The sequence below is a fragment of the Schistocerca cancellata genome, chromosome 5 (genome assembly GCF_023864275.1).
Source record: "Schistocerca cancellata isolate TAMUIC-IGC-003103 chromosome 5, iqSchCanc2.1, whole genome shotgun sequence".
Taxonomy (NCBI): Eukaryota; Metazoa; Arthropoda; class Insecta; order Orthoptera; family Acrididae; genus Schistocerca; species Schistocerca cancellata.
Window position 1 is genome coordinate 23,001,816 of NC_064630.1, and position 20,747 is coordinate 23,022,562.

Here is a 20,747-nt window from a genome sequence, read left to right on the forward strand (position 1 = left end):
TTGTGTAGGAGAAATCGGTTGGAAACTTTCCTAATGTCAGCACGTTGTAGGTGTCGCCACCGACGCCAACCTTGTGTGAATGCTCTGAAAAGCTAATCATTTTCATATCACAGCATCTTTTTTCCTGTAGATTAAATTTCGCGTCTGTAGCACGTCATCTTCATGGTGTAGCAATTTTAAGGGCCAGTAGTGTATTTAGTTTCAATAATTTCGTGGAGCCGTTTACACATATACTTTCAGCCCATGGCTCTCTCAGTATTGTGTATTAGCCGCTGCATATTGCCTTCAGTCGCATCACTCAAGAGGGAGGAGGGGAGGGCGGGGGGGGGGGTTAAGGTGGATCGTATGAAACGAAATATGGTTGTAATTGCTGTCAGTAAGTAACCAGTAACGTCCGCCAGCTGAATAGAAACTTTATGGCATAAGAACAGACAAGACGCATTTACAACATTTTTGCATTCACGTGATGTTCGGTTGCACGTTTACCGCGATCCGCGCTACCGATCATACTGTACGATTCTCGGCACTACCTGCCCTGCGCTGGGATTTTGGTGCCGTTCGGCAGCAGTGCTGGGAAGCTGCCGCGCGATTCGCAGCTGAGCCGTTTATCTGCAAGGAGCGAGCGGTCTCTGGAGCCCCTACCCTCGTCCCCGTCCAGAAATACGCACCCCGGTCCGTCCCCACCAGCGGCGCCCGTCGCGCCCAATCGTCGCGCGCGCTCGGCTGCCGCACCGCCGGCCGCTTCCCGCGCCGGCCGGCAGGAGCGCTGGCGTCGCGCCCCGCGGCCGGGACCAGCGGCCCCGGCGCGGCCGCAGTGTGTGCATTGTTGCGGAGCGGAGTGGTCGTGGCCGAGCTCGCGTACGCCGCTGGGACTGCTCGCTGACGGACCGGCGCGCGCGTCTGTGCGGGAGGGGGCGGACTGGCGTCTGCCGCTGCCGGCGAGCTTTGTGCGTGCGACGGACCTGTGACTGACTGCCGTGCGCTTGTAAACACTTGTGAACTGACGAAGAGACACAGAGTGCCGCTCGTGTGTGTATACTCTCGGTCGGCGGTGTCTGCGACCGTTTGATGTCTGGTGAGTGTTGACTCGTCTCCTCTTGCTACTCTACTTCTGCAGCTACACACGTGTTTGACTATTTTTACGGGCCCGCTTTTTGTGTCCTGTCTTTATTCGTCTTCCTCTCATCCCTTTTCTATGTCTGCTTCGTGTTGGTAAACAAAACAATAGTTCCTCATTTGGCGTTGTGTTGTCAAGTGTGTCTACGCGCTATGCCGATTATATAAAGAATACTCATTTTCCGAAAGAAGACGCATATCTCTTCTTTTCATGCGGAAATTCAGCAACGTACCATTCCATCAAAATTCTAGCTATTACATAAACTTTTCAGAGCATTTTTGGGAATTTGCAGCGAACTCTGTCTGTTCGCACTCCAACAATTATGCGTTTAAATTCCGATGATTTAAAGAATACATTAATGCGTCTATATAGAGTCTCAATAAACACGTTGCATATAAAATGTGCAAGCGTTTTGAACTCAGCCGTGTTGCGAAAGAAGAAGAATACGTTTTGATAGTGTCAATATAAACGAATACTGCGCTGATATTAGAAGACAAACATATAAATATTCGTTATTTTACGTGCATCAAGTACTCCCCAATACCGCTATTTTCTGTGCATTATCCATTATCCTTCGGAAACTCCAGATCGGAGCTCTTTTTTTAGGTTTATTTTAGATCCAGATTGGTGAGTTGACTTCAAAGTAGGATATTTCTGGAGTAAGTTAACGGCTGTTTCCCACTTCTGCTGTCCTAAGAGTGTCATTGTTACTCGCTATCTGGATAAGAGTTTATACCTGACGTTTCCCTATGTTACATGGAGCTTTGGTTAACTGACTGTACTCGTATTTTGAACAGGGAGGCAAAAGGCGTGCACAACTGAAGCAATTCACTATTTCTAGTTATCTACATGTCAATGAGATTTTGAAGTACTTCCCAGGTTGTTTTAATGGTGGCTTTGTGAGGAATAATCCAGAGAAAGTGCGAGATCAGTAAGCAAATAAAATCAAAATATTCTCGGGGCAAGAATCACCGCAGATTTAACTACTACTTCACATACCGACACGATAGGGTGCATCCGCTACCGCAACGTTAAGCAAATGTTTTACATTAGTCACGTCCTTAAAAAATTGAGATTCTCTAGCTAGTTTTCCATTACTCTTAGTCAAATGGTTCAAATGGCTCTGAGCACTATGGGACTTAACATCTATGGTCATCAGTCCCCTAGAACTTAGAACTACTTAAACCCAACTAACCTAAGGACATCACACAACACCCAGTCATCACGAGGCAGAGAAAATCCTCGACCCCGCCGGGAATCGAACCCAGTAACTCTTAGTCACCTTTTACTATTCTATACCTAAGTTCTACACTGCGAGAGCACAGACAGGGATTCGACAACAGTACGCCTCGGTTCTGTATAGTATTCTGTTCCATGCAGCACTTCTACATTACGTGCATAGTTACAAAGAAAGCCTGTATACGAATCGAACTCGAGCCGCTTCTGAGGTACGGGTTGCGCGCCGGAATTTCATTCGGTAAACCACTTCCTCTGCAAAACGGTCCTGCCTCAAGGGACTTCCGTTTTAATAGTCTTACACTACAGCTACTAGATCCTACAGAGGGAAACTCCTGCAGTTTAAAGGCACCGGACATATGTACTTGTACCTCAGACTTTACGTGCCTCCGGAATAACATGCTATGGAACGGGTATTAAAACACAAGATCTAAGTTCCGCGACTTGAAGAAGTGGGAACCCAGAAGTTTGTACCGATTTGAAAGGTGTGAGTTTAATTCACTGAGTACAGTGAGTATGAACTTCGACCACATGTTGTAGGAAATCTCGTGAGTTTCAGTTTCCTTGCTTGGCCTATGTAAATAAAGCGCTGTGTATACCCAAGCATGATAATTTGTGTTAATGTTTGAACAGAACACTTTAAACATAGTTGACGCCAAGTATCCGTCCTTGACAACATCATTACCGATCGTAATAAGGACCTCGCTAGGAACGTAACTTGTCAACTCGTTGTCGTTAATTATAGACGTATCGGTATCAAGTTTATTTTCTTCATACTAAAGACGAAGGTATGCTGTCACTGGGAATGTAATTAAGTACGGAACATTTACGATATCCAGCAGTTAAAAATGGTGAAAGTCTATGCTTTGAACTTTGTGTGTAAATTTCCGCTCTGTACATCTATAGGTCTGAACCATTCACAGTGGAGAGCTCTTAAATTTTAGACAGTTTTAGAAGAAGTATACTTTTTCTTTTCTAGCTCAATCTGACAATGAAGATCTACTTCTGTCATCCTAGAGTTAACATTTATTTGTATACATAGCTGGATGTTCTTCCTGTCTCCAGAGTGGTAACTTGAGATGCGAGGGGAAGTCTTGTACACCATAGGCCTGAGAATCGTCTACGTAATTATTATGTCTGTTTTCTAGTTTCGTGTGTTTGTGCGCTTCTTTTGTAAGGCGGAGCCGGAGTTTCAGCTCGGCATTTGTTTGGACGGTCACAGGAGACCACTGTGTTTGGCTGGAGCGCCACGCTGTTAGCCGGTCCTCGATTGCTGTGCTCACTCAACTTCATAGCAATTGTAAGACGAGCAGTGTACGTAGAAAATTACAACGTGTTGATTACTGACATTTACCGATGCTATGGCAATTAATGGCAGGCATTTACTGAGGTTTTTATCGTTCTTCTTTTGCAGTAAACAAGACTTTTGCTCTTTAGTACCAAACAAGAATTTTGCTTCCTTCAACTGGTCGAAAGATAATGGCGTATTTTGACCAGCAGTTGTTCTAAAGACAGAGTGCTTCACTTTGAAAGGGCGTACTGATGAGAAAAATAGTATCCACGTACAGAAAGAGTGAACAATAGGAATACTAGCGGCTTCAGATAGGTACTGCACAAAAATAATCACTAAAACATACACACACTTTTTGTGGATATGAAACCGAAATGATCGATGCTCGAATGAGACAAATCATTCTTTCCAGTTGTATATAAGACAGACTTTATTATAAAATGAATGGCTTTTTGGGTCGTATCTTAGTTGAATACTCTTTATGAGCCGGCCGGAGTGGCCGAGCGGTTCTAGGCGCTACAATCTGGAACCGTCCGACCGCTACGGTCGCAGGTTCAAATCCTACCTCGCGCATGGATGTGTGTGATGTCCTTAGGTTAGTTATGTTTAAGTAGTTCTAAGTTCTAGGGGACTGATGACCTCAAAAGTTAAGTCCCATAGTGCTCAGAACCATTTTTGAACTTTTTATGACCCAACTTGGGGCGGCATTATGCAACCGTGTCAGCAAATGGTTTAAATGGCTCCGAGCACTATGAGACTTAACACCTGAGGTCATCAGTCCCCTAGAACTTAGAACTACTTAAACCTAACTAACTTAAGGACATCACACACATCCATGCCCGAGGCAGGATTCGAACGTGCGACCGTAGCGGTCGCGTGGTTCCAGACTGAAGCGCCTAGAACCTCTCGGCCACAAAGGTGTAAGCATCACATATACGAATGGACTTGAAAAAGTAAGTTGCAAATTATTATGGCAGGCCAAGTAACCTTTATTGAATGCTGCGCTGCAGTTCAAAGTGATGCAGGTACGAGACATTATTCCTCAACATTGTCACCAAGTCTCTATAAACGACAGTCGGAGCGATATAACAGTCGTGAAATTACTCGACGACAGAAATCTCTCCCTGGTCGCAGAGCTATTGGAGAACCGTTATGTGAACGTCCCCGTCACTGGTAAATCTGGGACTGCTGCGAATCAGTTCGTCGACTGCCTGGACTGTGTCGCCCGTGATCGATGTGTTTGACCTCCGTTCCCCCATCACCATCAGCCACGTCTGTGCGGCCCCCGTATTTCACTACGGCGGAATGGAACATCGTATTTGGTCCAAATAGGGCCAGAATTTCCCGGTGAATTTGTGCGCAATTTAGACCTTTTGTCCATAAGAATCATACTGTCTAAAGTACCTCAAATTTCGAGATGTTTTCCAGCTGCCGCGCCAATTCAGTCCTACACTGTGACAGATGTCTTGTGTGTACATCAGCAGAAGTATATCTGCAGGAAATCCAGAACGTGTACTCGCTTTCCGATAATGTGCGGGACGACGACGTGTGTAGATTGCTTCTCGAAGTCCTCTCGTAATTTTTAGTGTGCAGCTTCAGATGTGGAGTAATCACGCAGCCGTCCGTGGCTGATAATCTCGTGAATCACTGGCCTTTAATTTAACTGTATTTTATAGCATGACGCGTTGTCATACTTAAAAACAATTTACGTATGTTGAGGTGTTCTTAACCTCGTCCCGTAAAGTATTGCATAGTCATAGACTACAACGGAATGTGATGAGCGGCGGTTACCGAATGTAACTGGCCCTTACCGAATTATTATTGTACGGAGTATCATACTGCATGAACGATTAACTCAATTAATTTGCATGAACGATTAACTCAATTAATTTCTGACTGATGGAATCCAGCGAGTAAGACTGGACGGTAACATTTAACAGGAATTAATTATCGTCAGCTGCGTCAAAGAAAAGCAGAATAGGAAGGCAAATGTTGTCATTATACAAAAACCAATAGCTTGAGAAAACACTCAGATGGTTCGATGAGGATGATTTTATCTACAGGTAAGTACCATCAGTGGGTGGTTGTTCGGAAATGCAGAGAGACGTAGACAATATTCCTGTTTAGTGTGTAGACAAATACAGAATAACGCTCATATCCAGAAAGAAGCACCCGACATTATCCGGTTATTATGTGACTTATGCGAAATCCATACTGCGTACGTTAACGAAAAAATTTGTTTTGATGTTTTCTGGAAATGCTTTCCAGAAAGCACATACGAGACGCTAGTGCTATCTAGGTACAGTACTGTTCCAGTGTTTGGAGTTCTATCAAATAGGCTAGAAGAACGCACTGCTAGGAGCACAATAGGCCGGTTTGATCCATATGAAAACGGAGTAGAAATGCTCAATGAACTTAGATGAAGATCTTGGACAGAAAGGTGTAGTTGCTCTCGCAGAATCGGTAGGACATGTCACAATTCTGTTACCTCAGGACAGTACAGCGCATGCGGTTGAACAGAGAGGAGTTTTCTTCATATAGAGCAACAACTTACACCCGATCTCCTGAATTATTAATTGCGTATATTCCATCATCTGTTGTCCGCTACAGTTGTTGCCCTGTACGACTAGTTCTAGTGTCACGGAAGTTATTCGATGTTTTTTTTTACTTGTGCCGTATCATCTTAACTCCTTCTCTAACTAGTGACTTGTACACATTACCTACCTCGCCGATTGTGGAGAGAAATTCCTCATATCTTATCGTTTCATTGTTCATAATTTTTAGCATACTTCCGTAACGTCACATTGCAGACACTTCAATTCCTCTTCGTTTCGTGCAGCCTCACAGTCCATTGTCCACCTACAGTCTGGAAAGCACTAGGAAGTGGATGACACAGGGTACTTAGCACGTTAGGTTTCTTCCTGTTCCACCCGTGTGTGGAACGCGGGGAGGAAGTAAGAGAGTGTGTCTCTGTGCGCTCTAATTAGCGTCATCTTGTCATGGTGGTCCGTATGGAACAGGTGAGTGCGAATAGCCGTGCGTCAGTGTCTATGTAGAACGTGAAAATCGTTCGCGTCGGACTGCTGAAGTTGGAGCTGCTTTCGTGTGAAACTTTGTAGAACTAACAGTAACTAACTTGCACCAGTAATAGTTTTGGCGGTAAATACGGACTTAATAGCCGTCTTAGAAGCAAATAAGCCTAATTAATTGAACTTTAAACCTTTGTTCGCAAGTTATTTAGGGTGTCTCAAGCCCGATATTTTTACGTAAGGATGCTGCCTCCGAGCTTCACTTAAGCGACCTTCGTTTGGTAGGTATTCAGTCGCTGTTTCGTCAGTACTGCTTTTCATCGAATGAGTTAGCGTCCACCAGCACAGAGTGAAGGGGATGGACAGTAAGAAGAGTATCGACGTATGGGGACTGTAATGTCGGAGGTACGGAGAACGAAACCGCTCCGGCACAATGTCCAAAATTCACTATATGTTTCTTTATTGAATCTCCAGCCACATTCATTCCACACTCGTTATGTAACTCAAATTCTGACTGAAAAGCCTGAATTTCGACGAAGAAAATTACATGTATCTGATGACTGGAATGAGTCGTAGGAAAAAATGTCAAGTTTCCATGTTCGTTGGCAGTGGTCTAAGACAGAGGAGGGTCTCGTGAGTTATTGAATAGTAAACGAATGACGGAAAATTTGCTGCTTAGCGTCCGCCAGTTTACGCTTCTCAGGATTTTCGTGACGTTCCCTTGAGAGCAAAACTGAGCTTCCATGGGATGCTGTACTCCTGTGGTACATTCTGAAAAGATTTCCTCCTCAAATTAAGACCTCGGTCTTATCTTACTCGACTTCTTTCGGCGAAGATGCTATCCTTGCCTGTGTTACTCTGCTCTTTCCGTCATTCTCGCTTCGTCCATCACACGCGCTATCAGCGTACGGAAGAGAGCAGTGCGCTGCGAGTACAGGAGCAAAGTGCCCTCCACCACAAACGGCACAGCGGCTCGTGAAGAACAGACGTCGTGGTAGATTTTTCACGGCCCTGCGGCGACGCTGGCGGAGTGGTGTGGCCCGCGGCAGAGGCGGGGAAGAAGTATTCCATTAAGCGGGCGAAACCCACGCCGCAGTGAGGAATATTTGAGCTACTTAGCCGGGCCCTGGGGCCGGCGGCAGGAGGAATTCGCCGGACCCCTCGCTGGCCGCCGGTAGCCTGGTAGCCTGGTAGCCTGGTAGCCCCGCGCGCTCCCCTGGTAATCACAATGCGCGCCGCACGTGGGCTCCGCTCCTCGGCTTAATGGAGTTAAGTAGCTCAAACGGCCTGATGGAGCCGGCCAGCATCTGCTCCAGATACGGCCGCCGCCGCGTCTTCGGCCACCGCATACGCTCCAGCCCACGTCGCTCTGCGCCCGTGTGGGGGGCACGGTTCAGCGCGCCTCCACACGTGCGACACAGCCGAAACGGCGGTCTCGCCATATCAGAGCACGAGTGAAGGTGAAAACCGTAAGCAGGAAATTTTCCTTCACTCGTTTACTTTTTAACAACTAACGAGGCCCTTCTCTGTGGTAGACCATTGTCAACGAAAGCTAACATTTTCTTTTACGCTTCATCCCAGTCTACATCTACATCTACATCTACATCCATACTCCGCAAGCCACCTGACGGTGTGTGGCGGAGGGTACCTTCAGTACCTCTATCGGTTCTCCCTTCTATTCCAGTCTCGTATTGTTCGTGGAAAGAAGGATTGTCGGTATGCCTCTGTGTGGGCTCTAATCTCTCTGATTTTATACTCATGGTCTCTTCGCGAGATATACGTAGGAGGGAGCAATATACTGCTTGACTCTTCGGTGAAGGTATGTTCTCGAAGCTTCAACAAAAGCCCGTACCGAGCTACTGAGCGTCTCTCCTGCAGAGTCTTCCACTGGAGTTTATCTATCATCTCCGTAACGCTTTCGCGATTACTGAATGATCCTGTAACGAAGCGCGCTGCTCTCCGTTGGATCTTCTCTATGTCTTGTATCAACCCTATCTGGTACGGATCCCACACTGCTGAGCAGTATTCAAGCAGTGGGCGAACAAGCGTACTGTAACCTACTTCCTTTGTTTTCGGATTGCATTTCCTTAGGATTCTGCCAATGAATCTCAGTCTGGCATCTGCTTTACCGACAATCAACATTATATGATCATTCCATTTTAAATCACTCCTAATGCTATATGTAATTGTTTTCGTCGCAATTCAGGCTTTTCTGTCAAATTTTCGGTTACATAACGAGTGTGGAATAAATATGGCTGGAGGTCTAAGGAAGAAACGTACAGCGAATTTTGGATACTGCGGCGGGGCGGGTTCGTCCTCCAAACCTCCGACATCACAGCCCACATACCTCCATGCGCTTCTCGCTGTCCGTCTCCTTGGCTCTGTGTTGGTAGTTGCTCAGTCGATGGATAGCAGCAGTGACGAAACAGCGACGAAATACCTACCAAACGAAGGTCGCATAAGTCAAGCTTCCAGGAAGCACACGTACGTAAAAATATCGGGCGTGCGGGACTCTTAAACAGCTTGCGTGAAAGGTTTAAAGTACAATTAATTAGGCTTTATTGCCTCTGAATAGCTACTGAGTCCGCACATACCGCGAAAACTATTATTGGTGCAAGTTAGTTCCTGTTATTACTACAAAGTTTCACATGGAAGCCATCGGAACTTTACCAGTCCGACGCGAGTAATTTTCGCGTTTTACATTCACTGACTCACAGCTGTTCGCGAGTTACTGCATCAAGTCGGTCAGTTGTTTTATTAAAAGGAAATGTTCGCCACACTGTGTCAAGATTGTTCACAATAGACGTCTCGTAGAGTTTAAGTACAACAAAAAATTAACACGCAAATAACTGCCAAATTAAGTTACTCGGAATCCTCAAATCTTAACCAAAATGTTCTGAACTGTAGTCGCTACACACTTCCAATACAAGAAGTGACAAAGCGTAAGATTATCTTCATCTTAGCCAAAATTTGTGCGGCTCGGTTTAACATGTTCTGCACTGTAAGAGTTCCCGATTGACTCCAAGAGACACGGGACTGTAGCGCAAAGTCCTATGCGAAGCGCGAGAACTGCTTGATTCTTATTGCTTGACGATTTAGGCATCCAATCTGAACAGCTCCAGCCTACAAATACTCCAGGTAATTCCCAAGTCATCGAGGAGAATTACAGAAAGCAATGTATAAAAGGAATTCTGAATTTACGAAACCAAATTTAATTCCAGTAGATCAAATTACAAATTATTCCCAGAAATGAAGTACTAATTGATCTAAGACCGAACGTTTCTATTTGCTGTTTTTATACAAAAGCATGAATGCTGGACATACGTCACATGATGCACGATTGCACAAGAACTTCCCACGCATACATTTTACATAGTTTTTAATAAAATAAAACATCACACGCTACACATGTCCTCCATACACTCTGTCACACTCTCCACAACACTCATACAACAAAACATAATTACTTAATAATTTTGGAATGATTACTTTTACGTCATCAAGCTGTTGTAACGAAAGCAAAGAACCTTGTAGAGAAACAACTCATTTGCAGTGATCTGTTTGGTTATAATTTCAGATTATATTGTAAATAAACACGTTACAATCCCTAGCTCAGTTTTGTAATGCCAGAAAAGCTATTAAGGTTTTTAGGTAAAATTCTGTATCTCGTAAAGTATTGAAGATAATGCACTGAGATCCTTACAGTACTGTTGTGGTGTCAGTACAAGACTGTATATGAAATGTGAAAAATATCGAATGAAATGTAATACTATTTCCTTAGTTTAATAGGGATTGTGCGTAGCGAAGTCGATCGCACGGTATGCCAGCTACTGCAGCCAGCGCTCAGAGCGCTACGAGCGGGTCGGGCTCTCCCTCGCTCCTGGGCTGCACGGCAAGATCGCAGACTCTGACACCGTTTACTTCATCGTAGGGAATAAAGACTCTGAATAATCTGGCCGTTCACCAGAAACAGTGAATATTTCTGGAGGTGGTACTATATGCTGATTCGGATAAAGTATTCCACATAGAATGTGCCGAATGTTTATTGGCTAAGGGATGAAGCTGTTAGAATACGACCCCAACAGACACTGACACAACGTATTAAACAAAGCAAACTGTTAAGCTCAAAGTTGACTTTACTAAACTTCACCTCCGACTTTGGAATTCCTCTGAAAAAACCACACGTAGCTCTTCTGACGCCGTCTTGGTGTTCTTTCATGTGTGCAGCTCTATTCGTAACGCTAACGATCAATTCATCTTTTTCTTTGTAGGCTTCATATTTCAACCATCCCCATAGCCAAAACCTTAACCAACTAAGGCCCGGGGATTTTGGCGCCACAGAAACGTGACACATCACCTAAACGCAACATTCCCAGGAAGATGTGTCGGCAGAAAACGTCACGTTCCTTGGCCATCAAAGTCCTCGACCTTGCCTTTAAACGTTTTTGCCTGTGTGTACGGCCAAAATGCGAAGTCTATAAGCAAACAGTAAACACAAGAGACGAACTGACCGTTCGGGTCAGGAGCTGTACTGCCTCGATGAAAGAACGACGAGAGGATCTCAGAAGAGCTACAAGTCGACTGTCTTAAATTGGAAAGCGCATTCTAGTCACAAGTGGAATTTGAAAATCAGCGTTGCGTAACACCGTTTGCGAGTATTTATTTGGTTTGCCTTCTGTTGTCTCTCTGCAGCTAATAAAAACTCGAGTAATGCTTTATGGATTTTTTTTTTTTTTTTTCGAATCGCCGGCCAGGGTGGCCGAGCGGTTCTAGGCGCTACAGTCTGGAACCGTGCGACCGCTACGGTCGCAGGTTCGAATCCTGCCTCGGGCATGGATGTGTGTGATGTCCTTAGGTTAGTTAGGTTTAAGTATTTCTAAGTTCTAGGGGACTGATGACCTCAGAAGTTAAGTCCCATAGTGGTCAGAGCCATTTGAATCATTTTTTTTTTCGAATTAGTCTCCGAAACTATTTACAATACCACCGGAAACGCCCTCTATAGGCTGACGCGAGAACGTAGAACCAGTATCAAATTCTTTTGGGACACATAATTGTTGATGCATCTCAAGTTGTCGCCGAAACAACGATATATAATATGCGTAATGGAAAATACGTGGACGAGAGACATCAGAGGGGATGGACAAGGAATCTATTACCCCGTTACATGAAGGAAGGAAGATTAGAGTTAAACATCGGACCAGAAACACGAACTAAGAAAGGACGGGGATCGAAATATCGGGCGTATCCTTTCCAAAGTTCTACCACGGCATTTGCCTCAAGCGATTTAGGAATATCACGAAAAGCTGAATCAGAATCGTGCGACAGGGATTTGAAGCTTCGCCCTCCCGTGTTCCGTTACAGGAGGAAAGGTGGCTGTCCTCGGGCTCAGGATGCACACAAAGGGGACAAAGAGAACCAGGAGCACTGAGAAGAATGTAGAACTTTCGGAACGCATGATGACAGGTTCAGTAAGACATCAACCTTCCGAAAGGATCCAAAGAAATGAAATAAGACAGTAATAATAAAATGCTTCTCGATGGTGATAATAGAGGCGTGGGCTAGCCTTCCCAAAAGGGTACGAATTCAAAAACTGGCTCTGAGCACTACGCGACTTAACATCTTAGGTCATCAGTCCCCTAGAAGCTAGAAGTACTTAAACCTAACTAACCTAAGGACATCACACAAGTATACGTGCCCGAGTCAGGATTCGAACCTACGACAGTAGCGGTCGCGCGGTTCCAGACTGAAGCGCCTAGAACCGCTCGGCTACAACGGCCGACGTTACAAATTCACCAAACCGTAATAAATACCCTTAATATCATTCTGTTTGTTATGTACAACGAGATTCAAAATTTCTGTCACAAACTTCCTCAGTTTGGAGTTGTAGTTGGATACGTAATATTCAAATAATAGGGCCATTCAGTCAGCCAAAATCGAACTAGTATTTGATGCAACTTTCTCCATTTATGGTATTGTGCAGTTGCACTGCCTGACACTTAGATATACATTTCAGTCGCCTTGGATACTTGTGTTCAAATAATTACTATCATAATGAACAAGAGGAGACCAATATTATCAAAGATCGTATCAAACGTAATATTGCACTTAATATCCGTAAACACGATTATGCTTCCTTTCGATAATGGTCTTATGTAAGTCACCTTAAATACAATTATAATCACTATATTTTCATTGTCTCTAGAAGTTCGAATAAGTTGTTCGCCAAGCAATAATAGCGACAGTTCCAAATTGGTTTCAATTCACAGCAAACCATAAGGGTTACTCAGACGTATATAACACGATTTGTGTACATTACTGATTGTACTGCAACTTGTCATGTAGCCACATTAGGTTAACAATACAGAAAGTGTAATAGCCATGAGTATATGACTCGAAACGGATAACTACAACTATCAATGACCGGCATACTTTAATAACGTAAGAACGATTCGGAGCTATAGAAAACTCCTCGCAACTTCCAATGTCGTCCTACGCTGATCACAGCGTTTCTGTCCTGTTCGCACGTTTCGCTCGATATTTTCACAGGTGCGCAACGAAAACTGCGCCGTTTGAAAACGGCCGCAGCGAAATATCGTGAGACGTGGCACTCTCCTTTGATCTTATAAATACCATCCAGTGAACATGAATATTTGCTTTTGCAAAATATGTGTGATTATTTGAGGTAGCGGGCTATAAGTGTAACAACGAAAACATTCTTACTGAGTCAGACGTTATTGAGCGAAATAAATGTCTTCCTCAGTCCATTCCGCCGTCTGTATCACAGAACCCATAATTTTATTTATACGGTTTCATAACATGTAGAAGTGCGACGTGTAGCAACCGCTCTCCCGAAATCAACAGCGAGTCATCACAAAGTTATTTGAATCAAGCTAGAGAAGCGTTGTTTACTATGCATTTAAATGTTCAATTAATCTCGGTAGCATCTGTAAGAAAAACCAAAAATGTTGCCATCTAGATCCGAATTTTTGTATTTCTTACTGGTCTGCATCTAGAGATTTGTTTTCCGCCGGTATGCTAGTAATACGTCATTTTCAGTATTGTCCGATCACGTGCTTCATCTCTGAATAGGTAGACGCGTTATTTACGTAATCAGAGTAGTGCACACCCGAAAACTACAGTTCTGAAACAGTCCGTTAGTGTTCCACTTTGACTCCAGAAGGTACTGCTAATTTGTATTAACACAAATACATTTGTAAACGATAGATCAAGGAAGATTGTAAACAATATTATTATTAGATACACCACAGTGGAGTTCACTATTCGTCGCTCACTGAAAATAATGCCGATAGAAGAACGATTCACAGAAAACAATGAAATGACGCAGTGGTTAAGGCACTGAATTCATATTTGGATGAGTAGCACCGTGGTGTAGTGGTTATGATGCTAAACTGTTGCAGGGAGGGTTGTGAGTTCAAAAGACACCAGGACTATACAATTTGTCAGCAGCTCGTGGTCTCGCGGTCGTGTTCTCGCTTCCCGAGCACGGGGTCCCGGGTTCGGGGATTTTCACCTGCCTCGATATGTCTGGGTATTTGTGTTGTCGTCATCATTTCACCATCATTCATGAAAGTGGCGGGATTGGACTGAGCAAGGGTTGGGAATTTGTACTGGCTCTGATAACCGCGCAGTTTAGCGCCCCACAAACCAAACATCATCATCATCATATTTGGAAGGAGAGTAATTCAAATTCACCTCCGATCTTTCAAACATAGGTTCCTCGTGGTTTCTCAAAAACGTTTAATCCGAATGCTGGAATATTTCGTTCGGATAGAGCCGTTTTCCTCCATCAGCAATCCTTATCGAGCTTCCGTTCCTTTTGTTTCGTCGTCGGCGGCCAGTAATATCCTAACGCCACTTTCGTAATCGTAAGAACGTACGTTGCAATCCGTGCTGTTTCGCAAGAATTGCACTTACTACTTACCCTGAAAGAATTCAAATTCAGATAATTCAAAACGTCTGCAGAGTGTCTCGCAAAATGCGAGCACGGAGAGTGTTGACGTTGGTCCACGCTAAGCATGAAGGCCCTCTCTCTCTTCTGTGTGAGATGGGCCGGTATCAGTATTCGCCCTATTGCTCCTCTCTCACCATCTTCAACAATCACCAACACAAGCACAACACTACATCTTGCACGCAGGCACCACACACACACACACACACACACACACGCGCACATTCCCGCACATAAAACAAGGAAAGGAAAAATAATAAAAACCCTTTCGAATTGAGCAGCTGAACCTTCAAGGGATATTCTAGCCAATATTACGGTATGACATCACACTTACTGGTTCCATTTTCACACCACAAATGTCAGGTGGTCAGCAGGCATCACTGGGTAGACTTCGACGTAACGACATATTTCGGAAAATTTGGACTCAGCTTTCGGAGAAATTAGGGAGCTGTAGAAGCTAGCTATGATGAAGTTAAACTGCTTATCTTTATTTAGTGATTGCGTCGAATAGTAAATTAACATTCAACAACCCTCATTAACGGTGCACTCTTCGATGTAATGTCAAATTTCGAAAAAGCTTTTTCACTTTCCTGTAAAGGCAAATTGTTTCTGATTCTGGTTTTGTATTGAGCATGAACGCAGAAATGGGTCGACAGAAGCGTCCGATCCCGCGCGTCTGCTTTGACCCGTGACGTAAGGGTGTTGTCGTGTGTGACGTCATGACGGCGCGGAGTTTGGTTTGAGTGTGGCTGTCTCCAGTTCTGCTTTATCTTAATTTATTTACTTTTCTGATCTGTTCATTCTATCTCGTGAGATTTTTTTTTAATTTAAAAACATTTATTACTTATTTTAATTATTTGTTTCCTCGAATTTTTGTTTTAGTTTATTATATTTATCTTTCTGATCTGTTCGTTCTATCCCGTGAAATTTTTTTTTAAAAAAGACAAAAAAACACTAATCAGCTACTGAAGCATCTTTATCTTCTATGGGTTGCAGGGGTTACGACCCCTGGGGAGGTGGGTGGGTATTCATGCATGGCTGTCTTCACTTACACGTTGTAGCTACGCAAGGCGTCTAAATTTGTTTATATGTAGTTTGCCCCCCACCCAAAACACCCCATTTCCCGCGCTTATCCCGTTAGTGTCATTAAGCTTCTTGTGGAAAGTGTGTGTGTTTGTTTTTGTTTCCGCCGTATTTGTGACGTCATAGGTCAAAGCAGACGGGTGGGATCGGACGCTTCCGTATTTCCGCAGAAATTTTGTATGCTTCCTGTATTGGAACTATGTTCCCTACATTCATCCATATTTTGACTTGGCTCCCGTCCTCTTGACGGTTGAACATTTTTGTTACAAGTGTACAGAGAATTTTGGGAGGTGTACTGGTTGTCACTTCAACTAACTTATGAAATAGAAATGTAACCGTTAAAATGTGGCTCTAACGTCGTGAAACTGGTTGGTTCATGAGTAAATATTTACCATAAAGCTAAATAGGAACGTACTTTATATCAAAATTGAAGCTTAACGTAATTTTGTTTATTCGTTTCTTGGATTCTCTAAAGAAATGCGCTCGTGAACGCGTTTTCACAAAAACTACTCCGTGTGAGGCATCGAGACCCTGCTTTTAAGTACACCGCCCGCCTTAGTGACTCTTGTACTCACGTTATCCGCCCGGGGTGGCCGTGCGGTTCTAGGCGCTTCAGTCTGGAACCCCGCTACCGCTACGGTCGCAGGTTCGAATCCTGCCTCGGGGATGGATGTGTGTGATGTCCTTAGGTTAGTTAGGTTTAACTAGTTCTAAGTCTAGGGGACTGATGACCTCAGATGTCAAGTCCCATAGTGCTCAGAGCCATTTGAACCATTTGTACTCACATTCTTCTGGGTGTCTGAAACTAATCCCACGTCAGGAATCACAAGTGAGGCACGTGCTCGGATGTGCTGCCTGTGTGCCTTTACTTGGAGGAAGAAGGCGGGACTTTTGCTCTACTGTGCCACTGCGGTCCTCAGGCAGCCCCTGCTACAGTCTGCAGCCCCTCCTACCCCAGCGGCGGCTCCCCACGGCGGCGGTCGACGCCTGCGCCGGACGCGGTCCGGCATTGGCATTCGTGGAGAGGCCCCACGCCCGCGCCTCGGCCGGAAACGGCTCCTCTGCTGGATGCGCCTTTGTGCGTGACCGCCATTGTGCCAGAGGCTCCTCTCTTGTTTCAGGCGGCACAATATCCCAAGATTCTCTTCCACCGTACGAAATGCGAAAGTAAACCCCTCGAATTTTCCGATTCCACTTTGTACCGCGATGAGACGAACATGAAATCACAGTTTAGTTGGAAATTTCTTACACGCCATCACACAGGAACTTTCATCGAACATCCAGCAAATTTTAACGAAGGGGTGGCGCAGCGGCCAGTACACTGGAGTCGCTTCAAATCCCCGTCCGGCCATCCAGGTTTACGTCTTCCGTGGTTTCCCTAAAACACTTTGACACGGACACGCCCGATTTCCTTGGCCAGCCTTCCCTTATCTGAGCTCGTTCTGTGTCTCTAATGAGTCGTTATCGACTGGACGTTAAACTCCAATCGTCCTTTCTTCCCTCCTTCAGTCAGACCCTGATCTGACGTCCGTCGAAGCATGGCGACTCAGCCCCTACCCATGTTTCCTGTTTCACGAAAACGTATTTTAATTGTACTTTGTAATTTTTGAAAAAAAAAACACATAAAACTTGAATAAGAATATCGGAAAGGAAATTTCTTTAGGAAGTGCATTTCAGAGGGTTACGTTACACTGATTTCTTTCGCAGTCCTATATGAGGCAATTTTCCATTTATTTCCATTTATTCCATTTATTTTTTCCGCGTGGCGCAATGCAACTCATACGATGGTGATGAAAAAAGAATTAACCATATACTCGTGCTGGGGACACTCAAACGAAAACCAGACAGATGGAAAAAAGTAAATAAACTGTTTATTATTTCAAAAGTAATCGTATAAGGCGAAAATGTATGCGTTTGCCTACGAAACCATGATGGTACCCAGGCGTACACCTATTCATCCGGAATAAATCGACAGCCACGAATGTCTTTCTTCAGGGCTCCAAAAACACGGAAATCTCATGGGGAGAGATCGGGACGGTATGGAGGATGTGTGAGGGCGTCCCAGCGAAACTTGTGCATCTGAAACAATTTCGGTAATATGTGGACGTACCCATACACATCCTCCATACAGTCATGGTCTCCCTACGTGGTTTCTATGTTTCTGGAGCCCTGTAGAAAGACGTTCGCGGTCGTCGATTTGTTTCGGATGCGGAGGCATACGCCTGGATATCATCATGGTTCCGTAGGCAGCCACAGAAATTTTTCCTTCTCGACATTGACCGTGTTGTCTCCCAGTCGTATAAATCTACACTCCTGGAAATTGAAATAAGAACACCGTGAATTCATTGTCCCAGGAAGGGGAAACTTTATTGACACATTCCTGGGGTCAGATACATCACATGATCACACTGACAGAACCACAGGCACATAGACACAGGCAACAGAGCATGCACAATGTCGGCACTAGTACAGTGTATATCCACCTTTCGCAGCAATGCAGGCTGCTATTCTCCCATGGAGACGATCGTAGAGATGCTGGATGTAGTCCTGTGGAACGGCTTGCCATGCCATTTCCACCTGGCGCCTCAGTTGGACCAGCGTTCGTGCTGGACGTGCAGACCGCGTGAGACGACGCTTCATCCAGTCCCAAACATGCTCAATGGGGGACAGATCCGGAGATCTTGCTGGCCAGGGTAGTTGACTTACACCTTCTAGAGCACGTTGGGTGGCACGGGATACATGCGGACGTGCATTGTCCTGTTGCAACAGCAAGTTCCCTTGCCGGTCTAGGAATGGTAGAACGATGGGTTCGATGACGGTTTGGATGTACCGTGCACTATTCAGTGTCCCCTCGACGATCACCAGTGGTGTACGGCCAGTGTAGGAGATCGCTCCCCACACCATGATGCCGGGTGTTGGCCCTGTGTGCCTCGGTCGTATGCAGTCCTGATTGTGGCGCTCACCTGCACGGCGCCAAACACGCATACGACCATCATTGGCACCAAGGCAGAAGCGACTCTCATCGCTGAAGACGACACGTCTCCATTCGTCCCTCCATTCACGCCTGTCGCGACACCACTGGAGGCGGGCTGCACGATGTTGGGGCGTGAGCGGAAGACGGCCTAACGGTGTGCGGGACCGTAGCCCAGCTTCATGGAGACGGTTGCGAATGGTCCTCGCCGATACCCCAGGAGCAACAGTGTCCCTAATTTGCTGGGAAGTGGCGGTGCGGTCCCCTACGGCACTGCGTAGGATCCTACGGTCTTGGCGTGCATCCGTGCGTCGCTGCGGTCCGGTCCCAGGTCGACGGGCACGTGCACCTTCCGCCGACCACTGGCGACAACATCGATGTACTGTGGAGACCTCACGCCCCACGTGTTGAGCAATTCGGCGGTACGTCCACCCGGCCTCCCGCATGCCCACTATACGCCCTCGCTCAAAGTCCGTCAACTGAACATACGGTTCACGTCCACGCTGTCGCGGCATGCTACCAGTGTTAAAGACTGCGATGGAGCTCCGTATGCCACGGCAAACTGGCTGACACTGACGGCGGCGGTGCACAAATGCTGCGCAGCTAGCGCCATTCGACGGCCAACACCGCGGTTCCTGGTGTGTCCGCTGTGCCGTGCGTGTGATCATTGCTTGTACAGCCCTCTCGCAGTGTCCGGTGCAAGTATGGTGGGTCTGACACACCGGTGTCAATGTGTTCTTTTTTCCATTTCCAGGAGTGTATTAATAGGTATGGCCATTGTTTTTGAAATAATAAACAGTTAACTTACTTTTTCCCATCTGTTTCGTTTTCATTTGGCCTCCCCCTATATTATTTGTTGGTCTGTTGTGTTATCATGTAAGAACGGTAGTTCATCTAATGACGGGAGTTTATACGCCACAGACTGATCATACAGATAACCAGGTACCACATAAAGCTGACTGTAAATCTATTTGCCCTCATTTTTTTTCATTTTTGCAGATATTAGATACAAATGTAAAATATTTGCCGCAGTTTACTCATGTTGCGAAACGTTTCAGCTCGGTTTCAGACAGCAATGGCGTGCCGCACACCATAAATGTGTAATTCAATTTTTCTCCGCTGGCTGGCTAGGAGATTATCTGCCGCACGCAGAACTGCGATCCTGAATCTGAGCGATACGTCTGCGACAGAGGAGAGCGAAGCGACGGCTTACCCGCCAAAGTCTCGCCGCTGTCGCGTTTATAGCGTTTCAGCTTTTTATGCGAGCCCCGCATCCGCTTCTTCGCGGCTCCGATCGCTGAGCGCCGCTCGTGGCTGGTTTTTGCGCGGCCGGCAGCTCGACGCGTGTGGCCGTGCGATAGCCGGCGGGCGGCGGAACGGAGACGGCCCGTCGTTAACGTGTGATCGACAGCCGCGCTTCTTGCTGGAGCCGAGCGGCGGACGGCCGTAGGACTCTGCTGCTGCGCTCCCCCTAGGCCGTTACGGCGGGGCGAGGAGAGGACTAGAGCACACTTTAGTGCAGCGGAGCCGCCCGTAGACGAGGTCGTTTCGATTTCAGCGGCCTCAGCTTCGTGTGAATCAATGCCGTGTTTTCACATTTGGCGCCTGACGTCATCCGCCGTAAGAGGAGCTCGCTCCGCCCGCTGCCGTGACAGACCGTGAGTCTGCTGCTCGTCTCCAGAGTTACGAGACTCTACGGCAGGTCGTAGGGCGAACTGACGGCTGGAAGTCAGCAGCGCGAATTTTTCTGGTCCTCAGGTGCTAGAAAGGCGTCATTCGTGAATTTTCAAACATAAACTTGTTTAGGTAAACACAGCTTCCGAACTGTTTGAAGCCTGTGAAAGGTTTCTTCACTGATATTCTAAATGTTGCGTCCTTGGCCGAAGACAACCATCACGTGTCAGTCGTTCCTGCGTCGTCTGTTATAGGAGCGAAACATTTAAGTTAAACGAGGTAAAGCTTATGACGTGCGCGTACATAAATAATTTGCTGATAAAGTCAACGAAATTAAGAGAGAGAAATTGAGGATTTCGGCAGTTCCATTCAGATCA

General features: G+C 45.7%; 1 protein-coding gene across 3 annotated transcripts in view; it reads left to right on the top strand.

The window, feature by feature from the left end:
* Positions 1 to 915: 915 nt before the first annotated feature.
* The window catches only part of LOC126189044 (fibroblast growth factor receptor 3-like), a 472,954-nt gene continuing 453,122 nt past the window's right edge, over positions 916 to 20,747 (top strand). The window contains exon 1 of one of the 3 annotated variants that reach the window (XM_049930898.1): positions 916 to 1,075. In XM_049930898.1, coding sequence (XP_049786855.1) covers positions 1,069 to 1,075 — 7 coding nt within the window. In that variant the 5' untranslated portion in view covers positions 916 to 1,068. The remainder of the gene's footprint in view (positions 1,076 to 20,747) is intronic. The other 2 variants (XM_049930897.1, XM_049930896.1) reach the window with 2 other exon arrangements.